The sequence below is a fragment of the Lutra lutra genome, chromosome 1, assembly GCF_902655055.1.
Source record: "Lutra lutra chromosome 1, mLutLut1.2, whole genome shotgun sequence".
Classification (NCBI taxonomy): domain Eukaryota; kingdom Metazoa; phylum Chordata; class Mammalia; order Carnivora; family Mustelidae; genus Lutra; species Lutra lutra.
The window spans coordinates 103,926,066-103,947,333 of NC_062278.1; the positions used below are offsets into that span (position 1 = coordinate 103,926,066).

A 21,268-nucleotide genomic window follows, 5' to 3' on the forward strand; every position below is an offset into this window, starting at 1 on the left:
CTACCAATTTTCCTAATTATGAAGAATGGAAGACAAGCTGCCACAGTGTAAGTCTTGCCACAAAGGAAACAATGTCATTATTACTGAGGATGCGCAGTTCCCTGACATTGTTCTCTTGGGATACTAAATAGGTTTCCTCTTTCAACAGTCTCTTCCTCTGACAATTCAATACATTAAGGCCAACAATCTTAGTGCCCTGTAACAATTTTGCTGATTAAAATTATGAAAGACTTGGGGTGCCTGGGTGGCTCAGTGGGTTGGGCCTCTGCCTTCGGCTCAGATCATGATCTCAGGGTCCTGGGATCGAGCCCCACATCATGCTCTCTGCTCAGCAGGGAGCCTGCTTCTCCCTTGCTCTCTCTGCCTGCCTCTCTGCCTACTTGTGATCTCTCTGTAAAATAAATAAATAAAATCTTTAAAAAAATTAAAATTATGAAAGACTTAAGTGTATACTTTTATCTGCATTAACATGCATTAGTTAAGACATATCAAATAACTCTGAAGTTCAGTTCATCTGAAGTTCATTACGATGGTTTATTATCATATAAAGTAACATGTCCAGTGATATATCAAGAGAATAAGCTGACCTAAAATTATGAATGAATGATCTGTTTTATAATATCTTTTCAAATTATCAAATGAAGCAAAACCCTTATTTTAAACGAAAACAGCCAAGAATAACTTTCCAGTATTTTCTCAAGCTGTCTTCTATGTGTTGTTATACTGACGATCCCCTGCACTCCACTGTGTTCTTTATGGGTGGAGACATTCACAGTATCTCAGGCCTCCCTGAAGGCTAGAAGTATGGTTCTTATTCACCTTACTGAACTGTTCTGTTTTTTTGTGTTTTTTTTAGAGTTTTTTTTTTTTAAGATTTTATTTATTTATTTGTCAGAGAGAGAGAGGGAGAGAGAGCAAGCACAGGCAGACAGAATGGCAGGCAGAGGTAGAGGGAGAAGCAGGCTCCCCGATGAGCAAGGAGCCCGATGTGGGACTCGATCCCAGGACGCTGGGATCATGACCTGAGCCGAAGGCAGCTGCTTAACCAACTGAGCCATCCAGGCGTCCCATGAACTGTTCTGTTTTTTGACGAACTGTGAAATAGTAGGACAAATATATTACTTTTTCAACCCAACTCTACATGTATGGAAGAGATTGGAGATAGCATTGAAGAGAGATAGCAATACATATAATCTACTTAAGCTGGTATATATAAATTCTTATGCTTTTAAATTGTGAACAGATTTAAATGAATTACTGTATTACGAACACAAATAGTATTGCTTCAATGTTTAATTATTACCAAAGTATCACATATTTTATAGCTCATCAGCTTTACTAGTCAAACACAACATAAAACCACAGAGTGGAAATGGAAATGTGGTTTAGGATTTGATATGTATCTATATAGTGAGAGCTATAACGATGGGACAACAGTTAACATAGAGTATTTAGTGCACTGTGCTAGATGTGTTAAATGAACTATCTTAGGGGTTGGTAACTCTACAAGGGGTCTAATAGTAAACATGCTCTCCAGCTTAGTGTCACACAGTCTCTGTCATAACTACTCAACTTGGCTCTACAGAGCAAAAGCAGCCATAAGTGAATAACCAATAAGCCAGGCTATGTTCTAGTAAAGCTTAGTTTATGGTCATTGAAATGCAAATTTCATATAATTTTCACATGTCACAAAATATTATTCATAAAAATATTTTAAAAAACCATTTAAAAGTGGGGGCGCCTGGGTGGCTCAGTTGGTTGAAGGTCAGACTCTTGGTTTCCACTCAGGTCCTGATCTCAGGGTCCTCAGATGGAGCCTGCTTGGGGTCTGTTTAAAATTCTCTCCCTCTGCCCCTTCCCCCACCCCAACCTTACTTGCAAGTGCCCACTCTCTCTCTCTAAAATAAATATCTTAGGGACACTTGTTTGGCTCATCAGTTAAGGATCTGCCTTCCGCTCAGGTCACAATCCAGAGTCCTGGAATCAAGTTCTGTATCGGGCTCCAGGCTCAGTGGGGAGCCTGCTTCTCCCTTTGCCTAATGCTCCCCCTGCTTGTGCTCTCTCTTTCTCTGACAAACAAATAATTTCTTTTTTTTTTTTAAGTGTTTATTTTATAAGATTTATTTGTTTTAGAGAGAGAGAGCATGCGCGCACAAGCCTGAGGGGCAGAGGGAAAGGGAGAGAGAAACTCCAGCCAACTCAGCACTCAGAGCAGAGCCCCAGGCAGGGTTCCATTTCCTGACCCGGAGATCAGGACCTGAGCCTAAACAAGAGTCAGACACTTAACTATGCCACCGAAGTGCCCCTCCAAAAAACCATTTAAAAGTGGAATAATCTTTCTTCCCTCACAGGCTACAGGAAAACAGAAAGTAGGTTAGTTGTGGCCATGGGCAATGATTTGTAGACCTCTGCATTACCTCTTTGGGTTAATGGGTGTTTCCTAAATGATCAGATATACTGAGATTATACTGTGAAGTGAATGGGAAAGTTCCTCACTAGCGTTGTTCCTCACCCTACTATCACTTTCTGCCCGCTGCTGGCACTAAGACTTACCAGGCTTTATTCCATTGTTCCTAAGGTTAAGAGCAGCCTCTATGTCTAGACTCCAGACAAACCAACCGAAGAACTGCTTTCAACTACAAGAATATACAATCCTTCTTAAGGGTTTGAGTTGGAGTAACATGACCCCATTTGGGCGTTTTTATAGGTTGAGCTGCTTACAATGTGGCCAACAGGCAAGGCAATTAAGTTATTCCAGTAATTCAGGGGAAAGATGATAGTGACCTGGACTGGTCTGGTAAAAATAGGAGAGTAAGAACAGTAGACGGACTGAGTATGTATTTAGTGTTAGGTACTTGCTTGGATGAGGATTGTTTCATACTTGTCTCACAAGATAAAAGAAATTGCTGATACCTCTAAAAATAATTTTTAAAGTGCTACCTAAATTTAGTTGGGTAAGTGTATAGTATATCATCTCTTTCTTCTTTTAATTATTTTTTAAAAAAGATTTTATTTATTTTTTTTGACAGAGAGACACAGAGAGAGAGGGAACAGAGTGGGAGAGGAAGAAGCCGTCTTCCCACCGAGCAGGGAGCCCAATGCCGGACTCCATCCCAGAACCCTGGGATCATGACCTGAGTCGAAGGCAGACACTCAATGACTGAGCCACCCAGGCGCCCCTCTTCTTTTAATTATTAATAACCATTTCAAAAATTGCGGGATCCTATTGGTTTGTCTGATTTACTATTCCCTACCCTAGAGTTGAGCATAATATTTTAAGTTTTTTAACATAAAGGTTAGCTGAAAGTACATTTCCTGGGGAAAAAAAAAATTCTGCATTCTCCACAGTCCAATTAGGAATTGCTGCGTGGAGACACTTTCTATTTCTAGACTGTTTTCCAGAGGTTTACTTTAGGTTACCAGACTCCCTCCGGTATTCAGCGACCAGCCACACCCCTGGACCCACCCCGACACTTCCCTCCTGTCTGGCTCCTCCCTCTCCGGCTCCCTCGGGCTTACTCTCCCGCCCACCCGGGAAGCTCCGCCCCAGCCTCCCCCCACCGCCTCCCACGCCGCCAGCCTGCGGCCGGTTCCGCAACCCAACTCCTACCCTCCTTCCGTCGCTTTCCCTTTTCCCCGCCTCCCTGGCTACCTCCGATTGGCTAAACTGGCTATGCAGCGGCAGGGATGCAGCAGAGACTCGTTCTGACTGGCTAAAGGGTATCCGGGCCTCTCATGATTGGCCGATAAGACCAGACAGCAAGTGTGACTGAGCTGCGGGGTGTGTGGACGCCGCTTTGTTGCCTGAGGGGGGTGGCGGTGGAAGTTAAGGGGGTAGGGGGCTAGTGCTTCTCAGGACCCGCACTCGCGGCCGTCGCAGTCACTTCGCCCGGTAGCCTTTAGCGTAGGAGTCGCGCGGACAACAGCCATGAGCGGCGGGGTGTACGGGGGAGGTGAGTGAGTGCGGCCGGACGAGAGAGCGCGCCTTTTTAGCGTGTGGGATTTCTAACCGCAGCCCCCAGCCCTCCTCTCCCCGGCGGCCCCTTCCGGTCTCCCCCGCGCAGGACCCCAGCCTCTCCGCCCCATCCCCGCCCCGTGCTCTGCCCGCCCCCGGAGCCCACCCGGCTCGGCTAGAGCCTCGGGCGCCGGGAGTCGCCGCCTCCTGCGGTTCCTTCCAGCCTCGGCCCCCGTAGGAGCAGGGTTTTGGGGGTGCGTGCCGGTCTCCGCCTGGGCGGGCACTCCCATCCTGAGGGGTCGGGCCCGGAGCCCCGGCTTGAGAGGCCGGGCGTAGAGTCGCATCTTCCCCGGCGTCTCCATAACTCGGTTACTTCGGGGCGCGCGCGCGCGTTTAAACTTGGGAGGTCCCAGCAGTGTGTAAGCGTGGACGGAGGGTTTCCGCATCGTCCTGTGGAGGGTAGCGCGAGCTGCGAGAGGTACCACTGATTGGAGGAGTGGCGGCCACTCAGGACGCAGCCTCTTCTCGTTGCGTGCTCTACTGCCTCACACCTTTCAGTAACTTCTGCCTGTTTGCTGACTGTGGGTTCTCCGGAGTTACTCGTGGGAACACCTGTAACCTGTAAAGATGTCCTTGGGTCGGCTGTGGTGTAGTGGAAAGATAAGCACGGGCCTGGGAGTTACACAGACCTGGCTTGTACTTTCAGTCTCACCATTTTTGGAGCCCTTTGACGTTCGGCGAGTTCTTCAGCCTTTCCCAACTTGAGGCTCCTCATTCTGGGAATGGTAATTCCTACCCAGTGGGGTTGGTTGTGAAGGTTAAGTGAGATAACGATACACTTGCTACACCAAGTGTGGTCCATGGATCGATCAGCAGTGTCCGCGTCACCTGCAAGCGTTTTAGAAATGCAGCATCTCGAGCCCCACTTGAAATGCACTGAATCAGAGCTTTCATTCTTGCTAGATGGGTAGGAAGCACTGATGTATAGGATTCTGGGTTTTGCTGTGTTTGAGGAGTTTAGAAAACAAGACAAATCTAGAGCGTTGCTTTTGTTATTGTGTCTATTAAGGTTATTGTTTCTGAAGAGGATGGCGTTTTACAGGTAAGGGATAGAAATGAGGTTTTCAAAGTTCTTAGTAGTTTTTGAAATGTAGCTTGAGTTTCTTTGCGGTAGTATGCTGATCCTCATCCTTTTCTTCCCCGTTTATGTTCTTGGTTTTGATTTCTCAAATGTGAGTCAGTAGTTTCCCATTTTTGCTTTGGAGAAAGCCTGATGGGTCTTCATGATTTACTTCTTTCCCATCTGAAGATGCCATCCTGACCAAAAAAACTGGGTGTTTATGCCTTTGCCTCTTGGAGGCTGTTAACTTTGTTTTGACCTTTAGGTTCACTGATCCAAAGACCTAGAAGCTGTTCATGAGTTTTTCCTTAGAAGGCATTGTTTAATTTGACTGAGGTAAAAATGGATACCAATAAATGCTAGTAGCAAACGTTTTTTGAGTGCATACTTTGTACTAAGAGCTCTTCCAGAGACTTTTCATGTGTTGCGTTTAATATGTGCATTAACTCAATCTGCAGTAGCCCTAGGAAATGATACTGCTATTCTCATATAATGGAATAAGAAAATAAGGTATGGAAAAGATAAAGTAACTGGCCCAGAGCTACATAACTTCCGAATAAGTGGTGAACAGGAATCTCTGGGATGAAGAAAAAGGCATTTCAAAAAAACCCTTTCCTATTTAAAAAAATTTTTTTGGTTGTTTCTCCATAGGTCATTTTTCAGTTATATAGCCACAGCATATTCATGTATGTTTTAGGTCTTCAGAATAAACGTCCTCTGTCTTATTGGCTTATGGAGAGGAATATGTCTTAAAGCCTATTTCATATATAAAATACTTCAAACTCACAAAAATAAGTGTATGATTTTGTGTTTCAGTTACCCGGGTATGGCTGGTATTTGTAGTAGGTCACCATTTCCGAAGGGTGTACTGTGAAAAGAAACCAAACCTCCCACCCAGGTTTTGTGTAATTAACTTAGTAACCTGTATTTTTTAAAAAATATTTTATTCATTTATTCGATAGAGAAATCACAGGTAGGCAGAGAGGCAGGCAGAGAGAGAGGGAGAAGTAGGCTCCCCGCTGAGCAGGGAACCTGATGCGGGTCTTGATCCTAGGACCCTGAGATCATGACTTGAGCTGAAGGCAGAGGCTTAACCAACTGAGCCACCCAGGCCCCCAAATAGTCTGTATTTTTAACTTGCTTGCTTATTTAAAAGATCTTAGCAGTTTAAATAATAAAATTTACAGCTATCTTATTCTAATAATGATTTCTGACTAGATCTGACATTGATCTTTAGCTTGGGTATAATGCATAATTCATACTTTGGAAAAAATATGGAAATGCAGATTTCCATACTTTTTAACTGATTTCTGGGCCTACTCATTGCTCCTGTGACCATTTTTCATGGTTCTTCTTTTCTTCAAACTCGCATTATAAAAATAAGCAGTCCACTTGATAAATTGTGTTTCATCATTCCTGTACCCTCTCACCCCCAAATCTCTAATCTTAAAAATTTCTCAAGACCATCATCCCCATGAGTTGGGGCATCCTTTTCCAAACAGAAACAAAAAATAAAATGCTTTCTTCCAAAGTCGTTTGCCTTCAGTATTATATTGGAATGTTTTAAGACCAGGTTAGAAAATTGCCACCATTGATTCATGTTTTCCCAGAAAAATCACCACACTTCTAAATATGAAAGCCATTTACTCTGTGGAAAAACATCAGTATCCTCAGAGAAGTGAAAACAGTGTTTTTTGAAGCAAAGGGATCCAGTGGATTTTTTTCTGTTAGAAATTGTATCCCGGTTTTTAAATATCCAGACCTGCATGGTTATGGTTTAAGTCCCCTATCTCCCTTTGCCATTCTCCTATTTTGGGTTTGTTGGCACTTAGTTTTTTAACAAAACAAGATACAGGAAATAGATCTATTTCCCATCCTTTGAAAAAGGAAAATAGGCAGATGCAAAATTCCAAGAATCAGGAGCGTCACTCAGATTAAAATTCTACTCTGTCAGGGCACCTGGGTGGCTCAGTGGTTAGGCCTCTGCCTTCAGCTCGGGTCGTGATCTCGGGGTCCTGGGATCGAGTCCTGCATCGGGCTCTCTGCTCTGCAGGGAGCCTGCTTCCTCCTCTCTCTCTCTCTCTGCTTGCCTCTCTGCCCGCTTGTGATCTCTCTCTGTCAAATAAATAAAATCTTAAAAAAAAAAAAATTCTACTCTGTCTAGTTTGCCCCCCCCACCCAAAAATAGTTTGCCATCTAATTAGGACAGGAGCATAATAGATTTGTTAGATTTTTTCATTTCATTAAAAAAACAGTTTTTGAGTGCTAATTATGTGCCAGGCAGGTATAGCCTCTACCAAGACACTTAGCCTTATAGATGAGTCAGTCAAATAAATAGACACCATATTTTATCTGTTTTTAGTTGTATATCCCCCCCCCCCAATTTTAAAGAGCTGAAGTTGGAATATTTCTCTCTCCTTTTGTGGGTTTTTCTACTTTACATATTTAAAATTTAAAAAATTTTAATTCCAGTCTAATTAACATGGAACATTTCTTTTTTTTTTTTTTTTTTAAAGATTTTATTTATTTATTTGACAGAGAGAAATCACAAGTAGGCAGAGAGGCAGGCAGAGAGAGAGGAGGAAGCAGGCTCCCTGCTGAGCAGAAAGCCCGATGTGGGGCTCGAACCCAGGACCTGGGATCATGACCTGAGCCGAAGGCAGCGGCTTAATCCACTGAGCCACACAGGTGCCCCAACATGGAACATTTCTTGATGGTTTGGCAGAGTTTAATTGGCAGCACGCTTTTTTTTTTTCTTTGTGATGCATGAAATAATGGTGCATTTTATCATTTATACCATATGATGAGAATTGGGTGACATGATGAGAAAGGGTAACTAATTCAACATAGTGTGTTCAGTAATGACAATATGTAGAAGTTACAAAGGTAGAACAGACAAGAAAGTTATTAACTCAGTGTGGGGAAGTCAGAGAACTTCATAAGAGAGGTTATGGGGATGGTAGAAGAAGAGTAGAGAAGGACCACATATGCAAAGGTAGCTTAGTGAGTGCAATGGTGGTAATGCTAGTATGTGAGGTGGGATATAAGACTACTGTCAGATTTTGCTAAGCCTTGAATATGAACTCAGTGGAATGATTTGAATTTTATTTTGTAGATGATGGGAAACCACTGAGTGATGCTCTTTTCATTGAAGGATTTATGTACCCATATGTTCAGAGTTACAATTTTGAAAGATAACGGTGCAGCAGATTGATTGGGGATGGAGACGGTGAAGAGATGGGAAACAGTACTTATAGGGAATCATAATAATTCCCTGTTGAGATAAAGTTTGATTCAGGGGGCTCCTGGGTGGCTTAGTTGGTTGAGCATCCAACTCTTGGTTTCTGCTCAGGTCATGATCCTGGGATCGTTCTATCAAGCCCCACCTTGGACTCTTCGCTCTCAGGGAGTCTGCTTGAGATTCTCTCCCTCTCTCTCTGTCCCTCCCCTACGTGTGTGTGTGTGTGTGTGTGTGTCCGTCTGTCTCCTGTGCACTTGCACTCTCAAATTTTTTAAAAGAAGAGCTTGACCCAAGACAGTGGCAATGATAGTAAAGAAGAAGGTAATTGAGAAATATTTAGCAGAAATGTTTTGCAAAACTTGTTGAGGGGTATGAAAAATGTGAAGACATTCACAGTTATCAGTGTTTTGCCTCTGCTGACTAGGCCACAAATTATGATAGCATGGCTGAGACTAGGTTAGGTAGGATGGGGAACAGAAGACAGTGTTTCAGATATGTTGAATTTGAGGTACCAGTGGGACATCAGGAGGAATTGATGTTGTACACTAAGAAGTTTGAGATGCGACCTTTTGGTTCTCTGAGTAGCACCACGGCAGTTGGTAAGAACAAGTGCCTTAGTAAAGGGTCTAGAAGGGGACCCGAGAAGAAAGCAGTTGATCTGTTTTCTAAGAAAAATTGGTATTATGTGAAAGTACCACCTGTGTTCAGTGTTAAGAAGTACGGGAAAAACACTAGGCAAGAGAACTTAATGGAGCCAAAATCGCATCTGAAGGCCTAAGTATCATGTTTTTGAAGTGAGCCTTGCTGATCTACAGAATGACAAACTTGCATTTATTTTTACTGTTTATTTTTTAAAGATTTATTTATTTGAGAGTGTGTGCGCTTTGCAGGGGGGAGTGGTGTAGGGTAGGGCAGAGAGAGTCTTAAGCAGACTTTGCACTCAGCATGGAGCATGGGCGGCATAGGGGGCTTGGGGACTCCACCACAACCTGAGCAGAAACCAAGAGCCTGGTGCTTAACCCTCTGCACCATGCAGGTGCCCCTGATGAAGTTGGTTGGATATGAGCCACCAGTCCAAGAATCTGTTTAAAAATTGGACATTTAATGGTAACAAAAAATCTTATTTGTAACATTTTTTAAAAAGTTTGAGATATGGATATAGATGAAGGTGAGGGCTTGAGAGATTTGAGATGGAATTTTATTTTATTTATTTATTTATTTTTAAAGATTTTATTTATTTATTTGACAGAGAGAGATCACAAGTAGGCAGAGAGGCAGGCAGAGAGAGGAAGGAAAGCAGGCTCCCTGCTGAGCAGAGAGCCTGACGCGGGGTTCAGTCCCAGGCCCCTGAGATCATGACCTGAGCCGAAGGCAGAGGCTTTAACCCACTGAGCCACCCAAGTGCCCCTGTGATCTATTTTAAAACATTATAAGAAGGGAGTCATAAGTGTCCTGATGTGTCTGTATTTGTTTGCTAGGGCTGCTGTAACAAAGTACCACAGACTGTGTGGCTTAAATAACAGAAATTAATTTTCTCTCTATTCTGGAAGCAAGAAATTTGGTATCAAATTTGGCAGAGTCGTTTTCTTTGGAGGTCTTTCTCCTTGGCTTATCAGCACTCTCTTCTCCCTGTGTCTTCACATGGTCCTTCCTCTGCGTATCTGTATCCAATTGTCCTCTTCATGCCAAAACACCAGTCATAGTGGGTTAGGGGCCATTCTAACTATCTCATTTTAATTTAATTGCCTCTTTAAATTAAGACCTTGATCTCTAAATAGAGTCATGTTCTAAGATAATAGGAGTTAAGACTTCAACATAGGAATTTTAGGGGGAAACAGTTCAGCCCAGAGCTTTGTGAAAGAGGTCCATGATACAGAAAAGGTTAAGAGCCCTGGCGTAGTACAAAAGATTGATCCTTGAGAAAGGTAATCCATTTGTTTAGTTAGGATATTTCTTTAGCCAGTATTCTGATTAGTCAGTGTTAACGTTTATTAATTCATATTCATTGGGTAACTTTACTCTTTGTTCCTGAATGTACAGCTATGGTGATAACAAATGCACCCCTACTTTCAGACAAAATTATTTGGATCAGAGGGTTTTATAGAGAATGGATAATTATTTCGTGAAATGTAGTAAGTGCAGAAACTTCCTTTCAAATTAGAAGTAAAAATAAGTAGCTCTTCAGTTTATTTGAATAAAAATGAGATCATTATTCTATAAGGACACCATCTCTAAACTACGAATATCTGTATAACCACTGATTTTTCTTTAAAACTTAATTTTAAGTACTTCGGACATACTAAAAATGTGTAAGTTTATGTGTGATAAATAGATGTAGTATTTTACTGTATTTGCCTGAAATATTTTAAGAAGTAGAATGTTATTGATACAGAGTCCCCTCCTCTCCCTCCATAGAAGAAGCCGCAGAACTGAAGTTGTAGGCAACATTCCCAGACCCCATACAGATTTCATGCTTTTACTCAGTTTGTGTGTCCATAATGAATTAAATAGTATCATAACGTGTGTGTGTGTGTGTGTGTATGTGTGTATTAACTAGCTCTTCAAACTAATCATTTTTTGGAGATTTATCCATATTAATACATGTAGATCTAGACCATTCATTTTACCTGCTGTATAATATTTCATGGTGTGAATAAATTATAGTTTATCTGTCTCCATACTGAGAGACTATTAGATTATTTCTATTTTTTTCCTGTGACGAGCAGAGTGATGATGATAATGGTAATAGTAGCTACCACCTGCTGTGATTATTATGTACAAGTACTGTTCCAGGTGATTACATGCATTATAGCATTTAACATGTTTAATTATTCGAGCATCCTGTGAGATAGGAACTATTATTATGCACATTTACATATGAGGAAATTGAGGCAGAGAAGTTAGAAATCACCCAAGGTCACATAGCTAGTAAACATTCTAAAATGTGTCTCCTTTTGGTATGTGTGCGAGAGTTTCTCTAGAGAAGATAAAAGTGTAATGTGTATGCACATTTTAAACTTTAATGCATATGACTGAATTGTACGTTGTGGTCTTACCAGTTTACGGCTTTTATAAGCAAATGTGTAGGAGCTCTTCTTTGCCTACATCTTTGACAACACTTGATCTTATCAGGTGGATTTTGCCAATTTAATGGAGGTAAATAATAGTTCTTTATTCTTTTTAAGGATTGAAAAAAATTCTTACTTGAACAATTAGTGTCTGGAAAACCCAAGTGTTTTGTTTTTGGAGGCATGCTGTTTTGGGTGAAATATTTTAAAGTATAATTAAAGGCTATTCTCTGAATACGAATGTGAAAAAAAAATTACCAGCTTTCTTCCTCAGCATTAAACTTTATTAAAAATCTTTGAAATGTGCGAACTTTGATAACATCATTTTGATGATTTTTACTTGGTCTGTACAATTACATCTTAAACTCTTATTCTTCGGAGTCCCTCTTTTTCTTGGAGTTTTGATAAGTTTCTTCTCTAATTGCATGGGATATAATTTCCCTTAATATCTGAAAAAATGGTACCTAAGTATACTGCATATCTTCCCTTTGCCCCTCCAGATCTACTTTCCACCCATTTACATCCTCTTTGTGCCTGGAAAGGCTGATCTTCGTAGACTGCCTCAGTGGGTCTCTTAACCTCTGGTTTGACCCATGATAGGGTAACCATATTTCCTACTCTGTGCCTCTTGTTCTGGTAGAACTATTAATAGGGAGCCCTTTTCGCACTCAGAAGTGGCCCAGTTTGGGTGATAAACTGTGAGATCACGTGAGCGGATGGAGAGTTGGGGGAGAGAGAGGTTGGCATATTTATTAGCCTGGTTCCATCCCCTCAGGGTTAGCCATGGCTCACTGCATCCCTCAGCTGAAGTCACAGCTCCTTGTCAGGTAGCCCTCCAAACACAACTCTGTCTGGGTTCTGGTAACAGTTCTTCTCCATGTTTCTTCAGTTCTAAGGGTGGTATTATTAGTGCTAGGGTACCATACTATCCCTTTTGGTTTTCCTGTATTATCCCCACATCTTTGTAAATAGCCCTTTTGAGAAGTAAGGTCTTGCAAATTACCCAATTTTAGTGTACTGTCTTATTGCTGATTGAACTTATACTGATACAATTATGACTTGTTATATTTTAACTAAATGAATCTTTAAGATGTATTTGAAACTAGGTTCAAGCTAGTAATAATATGAATGTAATATCTGCTTTAATTTGTAATAGAGGTTTCATATGCTTTCTCATTTTAAGCACATTAAGTGCTCTTAATTTTCATATGATACCTGTAGGTTGTTAATGTTAATTATCCTTTCATCTTTTCAGATGAAGTTGGAGCTCTTGTTTTTGATATTGGATCCTACACTGTGAGAGCTGGTTATGCTGGTGAAGACTGTCCCAAAGTAAGTGTAGTATTAGTTAATTGGATATGAAAAGGCCATTTATGTAGAATTAAATTCATGCAGAAATTCTGATTCAATTACAGTAAAAGACTTTAGTTGGAAAAAAAATGACTACTTGATAAAAGCAGGTAAAACTTGTATTATCATGTTCTTGACTCTTCCAGGTGGATTTCCCCACAGCTATTGGTATGGTGGTAGAAAGAGATGATGGAAGCACACTGATGGAAATCGACGGCGATAAAGGCAAACAGGGTGGCCCCACCTATTATATAGATACTAATGCCCTGCGTGTTCCCAGGGAGAATACGGAGGCCATTTCACCACTAAAAAATGGGATGGGTACGATATTTGCTTCTGTGGATTTGATTTATAGAATATACATGCTGTGTTTTAGACATAAAACTTGTAAGTTGACTATCGGGTATTTTATTATTTTTATTCCACAAAGTGATGTTCCAGGCACTAAGAATACAAAGAGGCATCGAGCATGTTCCTCTTCCTTAAGAGACTCGTAGGGTAGATAGATATAAATATACAATAAATATACAAATATTTGCATATTTGTATAGTTATGTTTGATAAGCAGTGGGATTAGAAAGGAGGGATATTTAACTCTGTCATTGGGGGTCAGTGATGGTTTTCATAAAGGAGGTAACTTTTGTATTGGATCTTGATCAATAAATAAAGATTAGCCTGACTGGAAGGCTGGCATATGTGAAGAGGTGGGGCTGTGGAAGAAGCCTACCTGTTTAGAAAGATCATCAATTAAGTATAGCTGTAACAGTGGATGCATTAGGACCAGTTGCAGGAAAGGTGAGCATGGAGCAGTAATAAAAAGGCTTGTAAACCATGCCAAGGGTGTATTAAGCTGGCAGCTCTGAATGGTAACCCCAAAGGAGTTTAAACAGAGGTGTGAAATATTCATACCTGCCAGCTGGAGAGATTCTAAAAGCAGTATGTAGGCTAGATTGGAAGGTGTTAATAGAAACAGGAGGATCAGGTAGGGAGGCGAGAATTCAGATGAAAAGTGAAGAGGGTTGAAATTTTATCACTGATGGTGGAGATCCTGAGGTGGCTTTGAGAGATATCAAAGAGGTAAAAAGAGATGAGTTGAAAAAGTTTCTTCGATTTTTGATTGGGGTGATTGGGTACCATTCGTTGAAGTAGGATAGAATGGGAAGGAGCAAGTTTTACGGTCTTAACAGACAAGTATATTACATGAGATCACTTTTAGGTTCAGTTATTCAAGAGAAGGACTCACAGGACTCAGCATATAGTTGTATTCATGGCTAAGATTTATTACACTGAGAGGATACAAAGCAAAATAGATAGGAAAAAAGGACATCAAGTGAAGTCCAGAGGAAACCAGTGCAAACTTCTCAAGTCTTCTCACAGTGGAGTCAGGCAGGATGTACTTAATTCCTCTAGTGATGAGATGTAACATGTGTGTTGTCTACCAGAGGAGCTCATTGGAGACGATTTTTACTGTGGTGGTCACATAGAGACCCTGCGCCTTGCATGTACTAAAATCCAAGGCTCCCAGAGGGAAAGAAGGTGTTCAGCATAAACCACATTGTACAAACAGTTTAGGCACAGTGAACTACTCTTATTATTTAGGGGAAATTTTATATCAGTGTAGGGAACTGGTTGTCAGTCAAGTTCCCAGATACCAGCTGGGGTCAGCCTTGCAAACAGGTGTTTTTATGTACAGAGTGTAAATGAGTTTGTTATTGCGTTCAAAGTATTTGAATATAGGTGCTGTTAGAGCAAGTGGGTGAGGAAAATGTTAAGACATGGAGTTGCATTATATTAGCCAGAAAGAATGTGAAATTTGAGACACGGATTGAAGATGGGGTTCCTTGTCAGAGTTTGTTCTGTATTTAACAGAAGAGAAGAAAAGGTGCTCCTGAAGGAGGAATAGTTAGGGATGTAGGAGAATTAATATTCAGCAGAAGGCCAAGGGAAGAACAAGTTCTGGAAGCATGGAAGTGATTAATTCTCGTTGTTCTCAGCTATGACATTGAGATTTACACTAAGAAGGGAAGAGAAAAGTTAGAGTGACTAACAAAGTTCATTTACCAAAACAAACAAAGTCCTCCTACACCTGTGGGAGTATGTTATACAAGTCATGACATTCTTCTTTGGACAGTGGCAAAACAAGTTTTTAAACCGTTGAGCAGTCAGTAGTGTCAGATAATGTTAAAAGAGGTCAAGTGATAGTACAAATGGGAAGTTTCCTCTGGAATTGTCCGTTAGAAGGTCATTAGTGACTTATGCAAGTAGTTTTGATGGAACGTTTAGGTAAAAGCCAAGTTAAGGCATATTAAATTCCCTGAGGGTTCTTTTTTTGTATCTTTTAATGTTTTTTCAAGTAGATTGTAAGCTTTTTGAATATCAGATCTAGATCATACCATTCTTTTGTATGTTCTCTTACCATTTAAATTGCATACTATGCCTCTAGTAAGTACTTACTGAATAATATTTTTTTTGGTATTTTAGGTCTATTAGATACACTAATTACATTTGGGACAGGTCTACAGATTGTGATACTGTGGGGGCTGAAGGAAACAGAGTTTCCATATTCATAGAAAACAAAGATTATGTCTATATAAATACTGTATTGTGGTTCTAATTTTAGTCTATGAGCTGCCAAAGTGAGCACTAAAGTACTATATTATGAAGTAAATCTATGAAATAAGTAGGTTCTGTTGTTAATGCTAAACTGTAGAAACAGTCTCTTAAAAGATTCTGTATTCATCTTCAACTAAGCATTGTTTTCAGGGTGTTAATCTTATATTGTAGTTGAAGACTGGGATAGTTTCCAGGCTATTTTGGATCATACCTACAAAATGCATGTCAAATCAGAAGCCAGCTTGCATCCTGTTCTCATGTCAGAAGCACCGGTAAGACAGACTTTGTTTTGTGAGTTTCTGTAGTTGTTGTTTTTTAAACTCATTTGAAGAATGTTTTCTTTTTCTTTAAAGAGACATAGAAGTTCGTATTTTGAATTTTGAAAATTAGGGAAAGGGGATTAATTTTTACATACTATTATAATTTTTATTATTTCAATAAGTAAAATATTCAAAGAACAATAACAAAGCACACTAAATGGGGTTTGGTCCCCCCTCCCCACCAGGGATTTTTGTTGTTGTTGTTTTTATTGTGCTGTGTTGGTCACCGTACAGTACATCATTAGTTTTTGATGTAGTGTTCCATGATTCATTGTTTGCATATAATACCCAGTGCTCCATGCAGTCTGTGCCCTCCTTATTTTCCAGGGATTTATTTAACATTTGATTTCCTTGGGCTACTTCCCTTTGGGTTTATGAGTTACCCCTGTGCCCCAGAGGCAGGGTGTATCTGCTTGTATACTCTGCTCTCCAAGTGAGAAGTCCAATGTGGAACTAGGGCTGGAAATTACCAGACTGAAGTCTCTTGTGAAATAAATTTGGTACAGAGTCCAAAGAGCCTACCAGGCTAGCTAACAATCATAAATTATCAACATTTTGTTACTGTTTTTAACCTAGTTTCGTTTAGGAGTACCAGCTCTAAGTAGGAAGATTTGGTGGTTTAAAATTACTAGATTCACTCTTAAGATTTAATAATACTTTATAAGAATCATGTTTTTCTTGTACTTTGAAAAGTCTGTATAACTTGTAGAATTCATAGGAACAATTTTACTTTTTATTAAATGGTAAATTTTAATTTATTTTTACTAAATTTATTTATAAACAAAAAAATATATATTCTTATGAGGATTATTTTCTGTGGTACTCTATTTTATTTTTAATATTTATATCTTTGTTAATATAGTGCTACATTGAATCTTGAAATCAACTTTTTAGTTTTTAAACAGTAAATAACTTGCATTTCTTTTTCTTCTCAAGTGGAATACTAGAGCAAAGAGAGAGAAACTGACAGAATTAATGTTTGAACACTACAATATCCCTGCATTCTTCCTTTGCAAAACTGCAGTTTTGACAGCGTATCCTTTAAAGAGTAATACTCAGCTTTTCTTTCAAAGTAAATGTGGTGCCCTTAAAGAGAATGCCCCCAGCAGGAAGACATGAGCCAGTTCTTGCTTGTTCAAAAGTTTGGGTTTTTTTCCTCTCTCCTTAATTTTTGGCTGTCTTTTAGTATTTCTTATTGGAATAGATATGACAGAAGTTATTAGAGGGAAATAAGAAAGAAATGCTCAAATCCTACTTGTTATCAAGGTTTTTAAAACATTTGTTTTTAGAAGGGGAATGTGAATAGAGGGTAGTGTTTAAGCCAGTTGGATTAAACAAGTTTAAAAAGATTGCCATTTTCTTTCTCTTCTTCCATTACCATAGAAAAGTGGAAATTAGCTGTAAGTTCACTTATGATTAAGATTTAATCATCAATTTAAAAAAAATCACCAAATATTTATTGTAGACATGTTAAGAGACAGACCAGGAAATATTATGTCCTTATCTCAAAGAATTTGTAATGTAATATTCTTGTTACTAAGTAATATTCTTGTTACTAAGTAATATACTTGTTGCTAAGTAATAGAAAAGGTAAGTAATAGATTTATATAGTATTTTAAGGGATGCCTGGGTGGCTCAGTTGGTAAAGTGTCTGCCTTCAGCTTGGGTCATGATGGCAGGATCCTGGGATCGAGTCCCTGGGTAGGTTCCTTGCTCAGCAGCTCCCTGAGCTGCCTGCCACTCCCCCTCTTTGTGCACATGTGCTCTTGCTCTCTTACAAATAAATAAAATCTAAAAAAAAAAAAAAAGTACTTCAAAATAACTGGCAAAAGTCATGAAGAAGTACATATTAATTTGAATTTTTTGCATAATAATGGTGGAAGTTTATCAGAGGAAAATAATAGCCTGACAAATCTTTATGAAGATATTTGAAGGGGTTCCTGGGTGGCTCAGTCAGTTAAGTATCTGCCTTCAGCTCAGGTTCTGACCTCGGGGTCCTGGGATTGAGCCTTAAGTCAAGCTTCCTGCTCTGTGGGGAGTCTGCCTGCTGCTCTGCCTGCTTGTGCTCCCTCTCTGTCAAATAAATAAATAAAAATCTTTAAAAAAAAAATCTTTATAAAGAAAATAGAATTTATTTGTATGATGTGGGGGAAGGAGCCCTGTATTTAGGGTTTAAGTTGACATGCTTACAGACTGTGTGATTTTGAATTAAGTACTTAAAACCTAGCTTTACTTTTTACTCACTTATGCTGTATACCTCCCTGGATTGCTGTAATATTCAAGTAAATTTTACATATATATGAGAATCACTGTGGTAATCTAACGTTGTCTGTAATGGTGTGTTTTGGAGATGATTTTAGCAAAAGTGTGGAGGGAGGAAGTCTAAGTGTTCTTTCCAGTGACTTAGTTTATAGTTGAATTTCTGTTAGACTTCAGAAGGAGTTGTGGAAATAGGTTTGGGTCAAACTGTACATACCTTGCCTGTCAGATTTTAAAAATTTGAACTTGAGACTCTAGTGTACCATTGCAGGTTTTTGAGTAGAACATAGAGAATGCTAGCTAGCACTGTGTGCATTATCTCACTTAATACTCATAATAACTCTCTCAGGAATGTGGCCGAAGTAAGCAAACTAGTTCAAGTCCATAGTTTGAAAGTGGCTTTACTGAATTTGAACTTAGGTCTGTTTGGCTGCTTCCTTGCAAGGAGTATGTAAACAGAATCAGGCATTGTATATTTTTTAACTTTTTATTATGCAAAATTTCTAATACAGAAGAATATAGAATGTCATATTGAACCTCCATGTGCCTATCGCACAGTTCAATTTTCAAAACATAGCTAACTTATAGTAGTTAAAACCCTTCCCTCTCCCCCTCGCACTATGATTTTGAAGTAAATCCCAGATTTGATATAATTTTATCCATAGAAACTTTAGCATGTGTCTCTAAAAGATTTTACCCTGTGTCTTAAGACAAAAAAAGGAAGTAATCACAACTTTTTAAAAAAACAGTATAATGTAGGGGCACCTGGGTGGCTCAGTGGGTTAAAACCTCTGCCTTCGGCTCAGGTCATGACCTCAGGGTCCTGGGATCGAGCCCCGCATCGGGCTCTCTGCTCAGCAGGGATCCTGCTTCCCACCCCTCCTGCCTGCTTCTCTACCTACTTGTGTTCTCTCTCTCTGTCAAATAAATCAATAAAATCTTTAAAAATCAAAACAAAACAGTGTGGTGTATATAAGTCAGGACCTGAACAAGGTCATACATTGTATTTCTTTGGTATGTCTCTTAGGTCTCTTTTAATCTGTAGGTTCTACTCCCCTGACCCTTTTTTTCCCTTGTAATTTGTCTGTTAAGGAAGTAGATTGTCATGTAGAATTTCCTACATTTCTGGATTTAGATGATTGGTGTCCTTTTACTATGTTCTTCCAGCCAGTGGATCTCAACCTTTTACATCCAGAACTTTTACTTAGTGGTAGATTGTATTTGGTGGTGTTTACCATATTGGAAATTAAAATAGAAACCAAAAAAATTAGATTTCTTAGTCCAAGTAAATTAGTAATAAGTCATAATATAAAATATTTTAATGAAAATCAACTGATTTCTAAAACCAAAAAAATTGAGAAGAGTGGAATTATTTTACATCTTTTCAAATCTCTTTAATATCAGGCTTAATAACAGATGTTGGATTCTCATATCTGTCTTTTGCGTTCAGTCTGTTCTCTGTCATACATGACGTGGTCTCTGGAAAAGTCACATATACACTCATGAGAGAATGACAGTGAAAAGGGCAAATAACATCTTAGTATTATTCTAAAAATTGTTTTGACCTCAAAGATTATGTATGGCTTTAGGACTCCTTTACACTTTAAAGAATTTCTGAGAACTATAAAGATTTTGTTTATGTGGGTTGTATGTCAGGATTACTGTGAGAAATTAAAACTAAGAATTTTTCTGCGGCTCCTGGGTGGCTCAGTGGGTTAAAGCCTCTGCCTTCGGCTCAGATCATGATCCCAGGGTCCTGGGATCGAGCTCCCTGCACCCCCCGCCCCTGCCTCTCTGCCTACTTGTGATCTCTGTCTGTCAAATAAATAAATAAAAATCTTAAAAAAAAAATAGGTGTTAGATTAAAAGAAAAAGAAAAAAACTAAGAATTGTTCTGTTTTTTAAAACATTTTTATTTGTGAGAATGAGCATATGTGTGAGGTGGGGGAGTGGCAGGGGGAGTGGGAAAAGCAAATTGCCAGCTGAGCTCCGAGCCTGATGTGTGTGGGGCTCTATCTTATGAACCCCAGATCATGACCTTAGCAAAAACCAAGAGTCAGATGCTCAACTGACTGAGCCACCCAGGCACCACAACTGAAAATTGTTTTAGCATTTATTTATTAACTTAAAAATGACCCAAAAAGACCCATTTAGGTTAACATAAATAACATTTTAAGAAAAAATATATTTTCCAAAACAAAAATATTAGAAGGGTAACATTATTTTATCTGATTTAATTGATAGCTGGATTCTCATATCTGCCAACCTCAGGCTCTGCCCTCTTGACACCTCAAGCTAGTAAAGAGGGCCTTCTGTCCAAGTTGCACACTGTTGGAGAATGCAATTAGCTAAAAATGTAGGAAAATCACAGAACTCCTAGGTGCTGCTCTTTGAAGAGTGGATTACTCTTTTGTTCTCTCTGTTTTTGTTGGGCCCACTGAAGTTCTGCCCCTGAAGAGTTTAGCAGTGAGTCAGAGATGTGGGTATGTTTTATACTCTGATTTTGGGTTTGATCCCTTCTGTAATTCTCTGACTTCTAGGGTTTCTACCTTACCTGTCCAGCTTTTCTTCTGGCCCTGAACTCCTTTCTCTGTTCATTCAAGGTGGTAAACTTGCAGTTTTCCATCATTGCTTTCCCAGTTGTAGCTATGGAGCTGGGGAACACTTTCAGGCAAGGAAGCTACAAACTTCAACTTCTTACCCCTTCCAGTTGCAGTTTTATGAGAATAAATTTTGGCTGAATTTTGACTGCATTTAAACACTTTCCAGTATCTTAAAATGGTCATTTAAGATAATTTGTCCAGATTTTGTTATTTATAGGAAGATCCATGTACCTTTATGCCACTTTTTAGTTTGGTATTACTGCATCTGTTGTTTTCTACTAACAGAGCATCAAATTAATGTTTGTGTATATAGTTGACCAGAGGTCAATAGAGTACCAGAATTAGCAAAGATAAATCACCAACCTGTCTTTCTGGCCATTGATCCTCATTGATTCTGATCATTCTTACGCATTCCTTGGTTTTTTGCCCTTGGCCCTTCATTTCTCTTGACATGCTCTTTCTGGTTTAAATTATCCATTTCCTTGACTTCAGATACCAGTTCTACACTAACAAGTTCCAAATACTTATCTGTTTTGTATCCCAGATCTTTCTTGTGAGCCCCAGGCCGACATCCACCTGCCCTACTAGAACTTTTTGTATTAATTATCTGTTGAAGCACTTTAAATTCTGTCCAGAACTGAATTAATCTTCTCTCCCCTCAAATTTATTCCTTCTCTTTTTTTATATCTTCTTACTCCCAGTTGTCCAAACTGGAAATCTTTCTCTTTCTCTCTCTTTC

At 39.5% G+C, this 21,268-nt stretch overlaps 1 protein-coding gene across 1 annotated transcript in view; it reads left to right on the top strand.

Annotated features, from left to right (window-relative positions):
• Positions 1–3,768: 3,768 nt before the first annotated feature.
• ACTL6A (actin like 6A) overlaps positions 3,769–21,268 on the top strand; it is a 29,230-nt gene continuing 11,730 nt past the window's right edge. The window contains exons 1-5 of the mRNA XM_047731050.1: positions 3,769–3,953; positions 12,640–12,716; positions 12,881–13,055; positions 15,519–15,619; positions 16,604–16,701. Of these exons, the coding sequence (XP_047587006.1) occupies positions 3,929–3,953; positions 12,640–12,716; positions 12,881–13,055; positions 15,519–15,619; positions 16,604–16,701 (476 nt within the window). The 5' untranslated portion in view covers positions 3,769–3,928. The remainder of the gene's footprint in view (positions 3,954–12,639; positions 12,717–12,880; positions 13,056–15,518; positions 15,620–16,603; positions 16,702–21,268) is intronic.